Source organism: Rhipicephalus microplus, unplaced genomic scaffold (assembly GCF_043290135.1).
Source record: "Rhipicephalus microplus isolate Deutch F79 unplaced genomic scaffold, USDA_Rmic scaffold_525, whole genome shotgun sequence".
Taxonomy (NCBI): domain Eukaryota; kingdom Metazoa; phylum Arthropoda; class Arachnida; order Ixodida; family Ixodidae; genus Rhipicephalus; species Rhipicephalus microplus.
The window spans coordinates 29,487-40,000 of NW_027465085.1; the positions used below are offsets into that span (position 1 = coordinate 29,487).

The window sequence follows — 10,514 nt, forward strand, 5'->3', positions numbered from 1 at the left end:
ATTTTTATAGTTATTACTCATGTAGATTTGAGTTGTCTGTTTAGTTGCGTATCATTACTTAAAGTCACTTTTGTTCAAGATTCTACTGCCATTTTTTGTGTGCGTTTGAGTTTTTTCATAGCCATGTATAATTACTGAACGTTGTTTTGTAGCCAATTTAACTGGAATATATATTGCATGTTTGCGTTGTTTTTATTCTTATCAAAATTACTTGCCGCTTTTAGTGGCCATTTTGTTGTACTTATCAACATGTATACTTCTGACAGTAGGTCGTCTTTCAGCCTTGTGCTATGGGACCTCCTTCTGTATATACTAACCCAAACGCGTTTATATATTTTGCAACAAATAAAGTTTTTTGATCGATTGGTTGATTGATTGATTGATTGATTGATCGATCGACCGATCGATCGATCGATCGTCACCATTTCAACGTCACAACCTGTCGCGTGCCGTTACACGAGTGCGAAGCGCGCGATCTCAGCGCAGAAGAAGAAGAAGAAGAAACCGCACGAGCGAAGGCTGAGCGCGCTTCGCTTCTTATGCGATCGCCGCTGAGCACCTCCGTTATACCCAGCCCGGAAGAAGATGGCCGTGAACGTGGTGGCCATGATGCTGGTGATCATCTACTACTGCGCCGTGGTCACGCTGGGCGTGTGGTCGAGCCGCAGGTTGGGCTCGGACAGCAGCGCGCAGATGTCGCGGCTCAGCGTCGAGTCGCGCCGGAAGCAGGACGCGGCCCACTTCCTCATGAAGCTGTTCATAGCCAACCGCCACCTGCCACTCGTGCTGGGCGTCGGCTCCATGACCGGTGAGTGCGCGCAGCGTCGTATAGCTATAGCCTGCGAGATGCGGTGATGCGGAGTCGTACCAATCGAAGAGCCAACCTTAGCGAGGAGAAGGAGGAGGAAACAAGAGCACATTCGCATAAACACTGCTGTTCACCCCTCATCTCGGAGGTATCATTCACGTCCCACTGATCATTCTTGCGTAAACCAAATAGGACTAAAAACAGTATCTCTCACAACGCACTGCTGGCAAAGGTGGAACTATGGTTTGACCCTGGTCTGTCTCCCAAAGGGTGTGTCTATTTTCCCGGCAACCGGGATAATTGATCAAAAAAAATTTCTCCCGGCAGTCGCCTCCCATTGGCTGTCACAAGTCACGTGAATAACTGCCGGGATAAATTTTTTGTATGATTCACCCGGCAACCGGTAGAAATTAAGCTGTTCAACATAACCTAACGTAACCTAACCTAACCCAACGCACGCTGGACCACGTCTGTCCAGTCTGTCTCGCAGCCTAACCTAATCTAACGCACGCTAGGCTACGTATGCCCAGGCTGTCCCGCAGCAGCCAGTTTGTTCTCTTTTCCCCACGGCAGTTAGTCACCTGACATATGAGAGCCAATGGGAAACGACCACAGGGAGAAATTTTTTTTGAACAATTATCCCGGTTGCCGAGAGAATTATCCCGGCTGCCTCGTTATCTTTCCGAATGGTGCCTGCTTATAAAGTCCGAATGGTGCCTGCTTATAAAGAGGTTTTACTATTTTAATGTAAACGCTCGATTACTTACACAGTAAGAAATCGTTGTTCCCAACAATAGTAGCTTAGAGTAGTGAGTATCGATGCCTTGTCATCCAATACAACTTGTCTAGACTTCGAGTATTGATGTCTTGACATCCAATATAGCTTGTCTAGACTTCGAGGCTTTTTAAAGAGACACTAAGGGCAAATAACAATTTATGTCAAAGTGATAGTTCAATGCATGCATGACATTGTCTCAAGTGTCAATATTATCAACGGCAAATGCCTCCTTATAGATTAATCAGGCGAAATGTACCACATGGTGTGCGACACAAGTGGGACATTACCGAAATGATCACGATGACGTGAGTGTCCGACTATCAGGCTGATGAAATTGACTATTTTCATCAGCCTGACTACTACTACTGCAAGGCAAAGGCCTCTCCCATGATCGGTCAATCCACCTGGTCTTATTCATTCGGTTGCCTTCTGTGGGAATCCAGTCAGTTACCTTTAATGACCGGTGGTTATCCTTCCACGCTACGTGCATGGTCTATGTCCATTTCTTCTTGATTTCACCTATGATATCCTAACCCTGGTTTGTTCCCTGACTCACTCTGCTCTCTTCTTGTCACCAAAGGTTACACCAATCAGTTTCCTTTCCATCGCTCGCTGCGCAATCCTCAATTTAAACAGAAGCCCCTTTGTAAGCCTCCAGATTTCCGCTCCGTATACGTAAGTGCCGGCAAGACGCAGCTGTTATATATTTCCCTCTCTAGGGTTAGTGGTATATTACCATTCATGATTTGCGAATGCTTGGCGAATGTGGTTCAAGCCCCATCCTTATTCTCCTAATTATTTCACTCGAATGGCTCGGCTCCGCGTTTTTCTATGTAAACGTGTTTCTTTACAACTTCCAGCATCTCTCCATTTAACGCAAAGCGCTGCTTTCTGTTGAGACTGATGCACATTATTTAGTCTTATGCATATTATTTTCAGACCTACCATTCTGCTTTCGGTGTCCAGTTCAGTAATCATGAGCTGTAATTCGTCCCCTGAGCCAAGGCAATGTCACCAGCGAATCGCAGGTTACAAAGATACTCTTCATTAACTCTTATCCATTATTCTTGCCAATACCACCCCTAGTTCTCTTGTGTCCAGTAATCCACGGTAGAATCAGACGTGTCCGTTCTTCAGCACTGTGTAAGTCACACGTGTCACATCCCATTTAACAACCTCTAATGTTTTGAATATCACAGCTAGGCTTGTTACACTTTCTTAGCACTGTACAATACCACTTGTCCACCTATCAGTTCTCAACCTCACATTACTCGTAGCTCGTCTGGTCTTCTCTTAACTTTTTGAAACTCCATATGGGTTTTGAAAAATAAAAAAAAAAAAACGGCGCGGCTTCGAACTTGTGACCTTGCGAGCTTAGCCTGTGGATGACCCTCCTCCTCGCACGTTTATACTCTCCTAACTTCTTCCTGTCTCGCTCAATTTCGACAATGTTCCCTCAGAATGCCGGCACAGTCGAAGTTTTGCTGATTTCGAGGGTTTTGCGAACTAATCGGCTGCTTCTATGTGATTTTTATGTTGAGAGTATGCGTCGAGGGTAGTTAGAGTGCATGAAAAGTAAACGCGAAAAGTTTCTAACTTATAAAGCATAGACTGGCGCTGCATTCAGCGCGGTACCACATTTTGTTGGTGTGTGGCAGCAGTAATTAAAACTCTGATAAATAGATATACTAGTAGATAGTGGTCATCAGTCGGGAGCTATATATAAGTATTAGTATTTACATGTAAGGCTAGCCTAATGACGTAGAACAGTGGATGAAAACGCAAGGAAAAATTTATTTCTCGTTCTAGAGAGCGGTGAGAGGCAAAAAAAAAAAAAAAACTTCGTACGAAAGTAATGACGTGTTTTTATATGTGGTGTTTAACGTCCCAAAACCACCATATGAATATGAGGGACGCCGTCGCGGAAAGCTCCGGAAATTTCGACCACCTGGGGTTTTTTAACGTGCACCCAAATCTGAGCCCACGGGCCTACAACATTTCCGCCTCCATCGGAAATGCAGCCGCCGCAGCCGGGATTGAATCCTGTGACATGCGGGTCAGCAGCCGAGTACCATAGCCACTGTAATGACGTGTTTGCTCACCGCATAGCATCACCTTCTTGGGCCTGGGTAAGGCCTGAATTATTTGTAAATAAAAAATAAATAAATAATACTACTACTACTAGTACTACTACTACTAATACTAATACTGACGTTATGGCGTTAAAAAAGGTGGTTTCGCAGAAATCCATTGTGAGCGAAAATTTGGCGTTCCTTCTTGTTTTCAGCGACCTGGGTTGGTGGTGGTTACCTGAACGGCACAGCGGAGGCTGTCTACAAGAACGGACTTCTGCATTGTCACGCCCCTCTGGGCTACGCAGTCAGTCTGGTTTTAGGTGAGCAGCAGTTTTGTACAAACATCAAAGCTGCTTCTATCACGTCCACAGTGTATTTTTCCCTCTCACCTTACGTTCTCTCAATTTCAAAAGAAGAAATCGGCCAGAACCGGCTATGGTTCTGAATTTATCATCTACGAGTGTGATAACAACTGAATCATTGTACTGACTTTCAAGAAATGCTGGTTTTATAGGAGGTGTTCACGCGACGACATCTATTGCGGCCGTTCCCATACTTGTGTTCTCGCGCGCAAATGTTGCTGTCCGGCCACAACCAGAGTTCTCGGCAACACGTGTTATGTTGATATTTTTATAAGAAGACTGGTTAGTGAGGCGCAGCACTACCAAACGTCAGGCTGTCATTTGCCGGATCGCTGACGGACCACGGCTATAGGGCGTAGAGTTACTGTGCATGCCAACTTCATGCTCCCGTGTACGGAGCGTTTATACGTTAACTCTATATAGTGGTGCACACACTGGGGCCGCGTTGCGGGAAGAGCTTAGTGAATGCCTCCTACAGACCTGTGGGCGCCGACATTAGCTGATGTTTGCGAATATTTGCCACCACTAGTGAACTTGTGATAAAACTAACCGAAATTCAAAAATTAGGGAGCCAATATAAGCCAGCGCTAAGCTCATCTGGTTGTGTGATTTTCTAAAGCTAACTATTGTTGGATACAACATAGAAATTTCCTCCTCAAAGGCAGATACACATAATGTGCACAATTAGGTGCTCACTCCAGGCTGAAGTCATGAGCCAAGCGGCCGCATCGTGGTGGTATTCCCAAGTCAATTAACGCCTCCTTTATGTTATCAAGGTCAGCCAGGCGCACCCGCTCCAACCGTTCACCAGCCTATCCTCTAGCCTTTTCCCGCCTTCGCCCATTGCCTAGCCTTCACGTGTGCTTTGCAGTCATGGGGTAGAAAACCCCTCATGCAGTGTCCTACGATGGAAATCATTAGTATTAATTTTTTGTTCAGTCGTGTACAAATCCGTGGAGCGGCGTCTTGCATTCCCCGTGTTCACAATATTGGCGGTCACGATGGCTCTGTAAAATATACGGTGTTTTGAGATAGCGTGTCACGGTTCATGGCGCTATATACGGCATACTATGCGCTGTGATGCGGCAGTGGCATTGCTTCGAGCCACAAAGAAGGAGCCGGAACGAACAAGTCTGACAGACGTATGATATTTTAGTGGGAAACACGTCTATCGCATCTCCGGGGGAAAGCACTTGGAAGAACGTGTGACGCAAGCGGCGCTACCTATCTTGTAGCGTCGTGTCTCGACCACTCATTGAACTAAAGCGGACTGACGGCTCCCGTTGAGAAGCGTGCGTTTGCATTGGCATTGACAGAAACAAACGAGGCGTTGGTCGAGTGCATAGCGTAGGACTACTACTTTAGTCACGGAGGCGATTGGCTGCCGTGCTTTGATCACCTAGACGGAGCCTCTCAGGACTTCTTGAGAGCATTGCCGCACAGCCACGACCTTGACAGCTGGCTCAACAGGTGACGTTTTCGTGAAAGGTCATGCAAGAAATGAGATTTGCCGACACTTTCGGGTTCGTTGCTAGGGTCCAGTACTTCTGAACACGGAGAAAGAAAATTAAAAGTAGTGCGCGTCACGTGGTTCAGATAGCTTAACAAGCAAGCCTCCTCTGACGTAACCCTTCTCTATCATTGCGCGCTGCCTTTCGAGTACACGATTAAGTCCCCACATCGATCGTCCTCAGAAGATGCGGCCAAAGTGAGTCTACCAATAGCCTTGCTTGCCAGCCACGTACGTGTCCTGGCTTAAATCGTACTTGCGGGCTAGTTCGTAAGTCATTACGGCGTATGGTAGCGCGCACCAGGTTACGCAACGAACGCGCACACAAAGAAACGCATTTCCGAGCTTGTGTTGTCCGTTTAGGTGCGTGTTTGTTGTGCACCCTAGCGTGAGCTGCCATATGGCTTAATCGAGGTCTATTTATCCGTTGATTATTTTATGATAAGGCTTCAAGATTGTCACGCGACGCTTTTTTTTTTATCAGAGTGCGTCTGTTGGGCCAGCTCACTGAGCAGGTTGGAAAATAAAGCAAAAGCAAGAGCTCATAAAACATACAACGAGCCCTGACGTTTTCGTCCCGTGTTTGGCCGACGCAATAGGCTTCAATCACGTCACGCAATACCGGTTCTTTCATCCACAGTTTCTTCCCGTATACACATGCAGATTCTCACGTGCATGCGACGGCGTCATAATAATGGTCTGTTCTTCCGAAAATTTCTGCTGGTACGGCATATAGAGATAGTTGACTGGAGTTGACGCATGACCGGCCATGTTGTAACTGCTCCAGTTAAGGCTTGACGACACGACCGCATTGCAGCGCGTCGACGCGTGCTGTGTAGTCCCTGCCGAGAGGGCGTGGTGTCGTGTTCACATGCTACGCGCTGGCGCTCTGTAACGCGTACGTGTGGCCAGGTCTTTGGGATTTTCGATGACGTTGGCACACATCGCTTATCGCAGGCGGCACTTTCTTCGCGAGCAAGATGCGCGCGACCAGGCCGATAACGATGCTGGACCCGTTCCAGACGCGCTACGGCCGGTGGATGGCGTTGCTGCTCTGCTTCCCCGCAGTTGTCGGGGAAGTCTTCTGGACTGCCGCCGTCTTGGCAGCACTCGGTGCGTGTCGCTAGCCCCTTTAATTTCGTGTGCTATGCTCTACATAACCCTCTCTGGCCCTTGAAAATCCAAGTAAGACAACACGTACAGTGCTAACGGAGGGAAATGCTATGTCATCAGTTTCAGTGTAACGACTATAGTATGCGCAGTTGATAGTCAAGTACTGTGGTTCTTTCAGATAAAAGTAGCATTGTGTTACCCTAAACATAGGAGGTCGAATAAGGTCTTGGTTTGGACGACCTTTGTTTAGCCCGAGAACCCGGCAGCCAACAATGCGGTGAGTCCACAATGATGACGCACATGCATGACAACGACTATGAAACATAACGTACGCAATGTGATATAATGCACAGATGAACAGTATGGGTGTAATGAACACCCAAAGTTTATCAGGTTTAACGTGGCCGCCGCGTCATCCAGTGGCGCTGGAAATGTACGAAACATTTTCGTTTTCTTGATGACTCAGCAGTTTGTGTGAGCACGTGTTTGTGGCGTCACTAGAGGTTGGTCGTGCGACTGGGGATAACAATTGTGACTTTATTCGGTCGAACTGCGCAGTACATGTTGGTAGTGCGCCTTAGAATAGCCTAGGATATCTAAATTCAAGGCAGCCTGCCGAAGCACTGAGGAGTCTGCTTTTGTGTGTGTTCAGCGGTTTCCAAAGTCGACGCTGACTGCATATCGTTTGTTATACACTCAAAAGTTTTGATTCGCGCGCATGATAATTTCTTGTGATGGCGCGCAGTCTGTATAATTTGATCTATACAGCCTTCTGTGTAATTTTGACTTGGCGAGACGCAATTTTCCTTCCTCCAGGTGACACCGCCCACGCAATCATGGAGGTGGACGTTCGTTTCTTCGTCGTCGCCTCAGCGCTGGTCGTGTTCTTCTACACATCCCTCGGCGGTGTCTACGTGGTCACACACACCGATGTCCTCCAGATTGCCAGTACGGCCATCTGTCTCGTAAGTATACATGGATCGAGTGCGTAAGTGTGCGGGCATAGAGTTTCCCAATCTACACTATAGAGGGAACTCTGGCGCTAGTGTCTATGGGAGCTGCAACGCACGGCGCTTCAGCGAGCATAGGAATGATGGGTAGTACAAACACTGATCTAATCTTCGTACTTTTGGCCTGTTTTGGCTCCATGTGTGTTCGTGTGGCTTGGAGCTGTTCTCTCACGAAACAAAAATCAGCAAATGTTCAGCGGTTGCGCTTCACCAATTTATTATTTTAGGCTTACCTTTCCAATCGGGTCACGAAGTTCAAAAGGGTTGAATTTTTCAAAACAAAACCGAAACACAGCAATAAACGAAGCCGCAAGTACGATCCGTCGCCCGCAAGTACGAAGACTAAACAAATATCTGTACTACCCATCATTCCCGTGGTCGCTGAACGATCGCAGCGACAGAGTCCCCTCTAGTTAAGTTTAGGAAACTATATGTGTGCCGCGGGTCCATACAGAACCTATATATGGCGGGGTGGACCTGCGCTTATCAGCGTCTGGCTCACCGTAACAGCGTTCCTGTCATCTTTAGTTGAGCTGCGAGTTTTTAAAGTGGCAATCCTTGGACCTCCTGAAACTCGTGAACTGGCCGCCGCTGGTTCCAGCGTCACGCGGAGTCGGCGTCAACACAAGTAATGCAAAAAAAAAAAGTCGCGTCTCGGCATCATTTATGATGTCACGTGACCTGACGTCACATGACGTCATGCATGGTGACCGGACACGAGGACAATGTGAAATTGGGTCAAGCGAAGAAAGCGTGCAATCACTGCGATCCCGGAGGCAACGCAAGAACACGTAAAGTTCATGAAGCTTTCGGAGAGGGCGCGCACGGAGAGAATAAGCATATTTACTGAGAAGAAAAGGAGAGGGCTTTTACCTTCAAGTTGTCTTGCACGAATACATGAGAGACCCTGTGAACCTTTTTTATGGAAAACTGATCATACTTTAACGCACAGTGCAAGGACACCCGCGCAAAGCTTATCAGTGATCATTGACCATAATGAATTTAGGTTTTTTTTTTCAATTATTTAATCCCACTTTGCCGTAAGGTATTTCGTTGGCCTTAAGTATTGGTAGTTTCAAATGTCACGTTAGACAACGTTGCTTTAGTCGATGTCAACTTGTTATTCAACACCAACGCGTCGCGTATACTGTGTTCAGTCTGGCATTGTTCGAGGGAGACAGGGAACAAAGGTTCGAGCAAAGCTTCATAAAGGAGCTCTGCGACACTTTTTCAACATGACCAGAAAATGCTGCCCAATGGTAGTGAGGGAGCCAGACAAAATACAGCGCAGAACGTGGCCAGCAGTTTACAGTTGATTACGCAAGCTCCATGGCCATTGGCTGATTAATGCATCGCGAGCAGCATAGTTACCACAGTCGCCGCGGCATGGCGCGACGTGCCTGCATGCTCACTCGCGATAACATGGAAAGCAAGCCGCGCATAGGGGAAGGAGGATGAAAGAACTTTATTCTGAGTCCGGCGAGTATATGGGGTGGGCGAAAGGCCCCGCCTAGGTTACGACCAGGAGTCCTTGAATCCTGGCGGCTTCCTCGGCCCGCTGGTCCACATTTGGTCTTCGAGGACGGAGCTGAGCATTGCGGCTTCCCAGCGCGCGCGAAGGCTGTCAGCAGAGGCCGCGTACTCGTTATGAGCCCTAATCCTTCTACATTACCTTAACATATGCTCCAGAGTGGCTCTGGAGTCACAACGCTTGCACCTTTCCGTTTTGTATATATCAGGATATATAATGTGCGAGAGTGCAGGATTCGGATACATCCCAGTTTGTAACTGCCGCCATTCGACAGACTGTCTTTTTGATAATTTTGAGTGAGGGGGCGGGAATTTGCCCCCCCCCCCTCTGTAATCTATAATGTTTTGTAATGCCATTGTATCTGGTCATTCTGTCTTCCCACTCCCACTCGTCTGCCGTGCCGTAATCACCGGAGGAGGCTGGGGCGGCACTTGAGAGGGCAGCTCGGTCGGTGGGCCCTCGAGCTGCGTCATGTACAGCCCCATGTTTGCTGTCCCCCGAGATGGCGTGACCAGGCGTCCATATACTGTATGTATTTCTGGGGCTTGTTCGATACCCTCCTTGTAGAATACGTAGTGCCTCAGGGGAGATGCAGCCGTTGGCAAAGTTTCTCACTGCCGTTTGAGAGTCACTGACTATCACGGTTGCGTTTGTCTGAGCTACTGCGAGCGCTATGGCTACATCTTCCGCTGTCTCGGTACTTGTGGTGCGTATCGTAGCGCATGTCATACAGCGTTTGTTGCTATCTAATACGGCTGCGGTAAACCCCCGTCTGCGCTTCTATCGAGCAGCGTCTACGAAAATTGCGTCTTTGTCATTACCGAAGTTTTTGTTGTATTTGATTTGCTATTGTCTCTGATCTGGCCTTATTGTGTTCAAGGTGCATGTTTTTTGGCAAGGGAGGTATCATCATTGTTTCCCTGGTCTCTCTTGGGATGTCGACCTTGGCGCCGTGTTGTGTGTGAGACGTTATGCCTAGTCGCTCTAGAATATGTCTTCCTGCTCGTGTCTTAGAGAGACGTTCATATTGCGCCGTACGCTGCGCCTCAATGAGCTCATCGATGTATTGTGCATGCCTAGCTGGAGCACTTTGTCGGTGCTTGTGCTAATCAGTGGCCCTATGGCTAGTTCGAATATTTTTCGAATGAGGCAGTCTTTTCCGCGACTTGCCATTTTAAGTACTGCGCTGCGTATACTATTCTGGTTATCACGAATGCCTGTATCAACCTTATCGTGTTTTCCTCCCCCATGCCACTGTGCTTAGTTGCTATCCTTTTTATGAGTCTCATTATTTGGGCTACAGTTGCATCCAGTCGTCTGAGGATTT

The 10,514-nt window shown here is 47.6% G+C and overlaps 1 protein-coding gene across 1 annotated transcript in view; it reads left to right on the forward strand.

Annotated features, from left to right (window-relative positions):
• Positions 1–585: 585 nt before the first annotated feature.
• The window catches only part of LOC142795010 (high affinity choline transporter 1-like), a 13,702-nt gene continuing 3,773 nt past the window's right edge, over positions 586–10,514 (forward strand). The window contains exons 1-4 of the mRNA XM_075885970.1: positions 586–808; positions 3,874–3,981; positions 6,491–6,646; positions 7,463–7,611. Of these exons, the coding sequence (XP_075742085.1) occupies positions 586–808; positions 3,874–3,981; positions 6,491–6,646; positions 7,463–7,611 (636 nt within the window). The remainder of the gene's footprint in view (positions 809–3,873; positions 3,982–6,490; positions 6,647–7,462; positions 7,612–10,514) is intronic.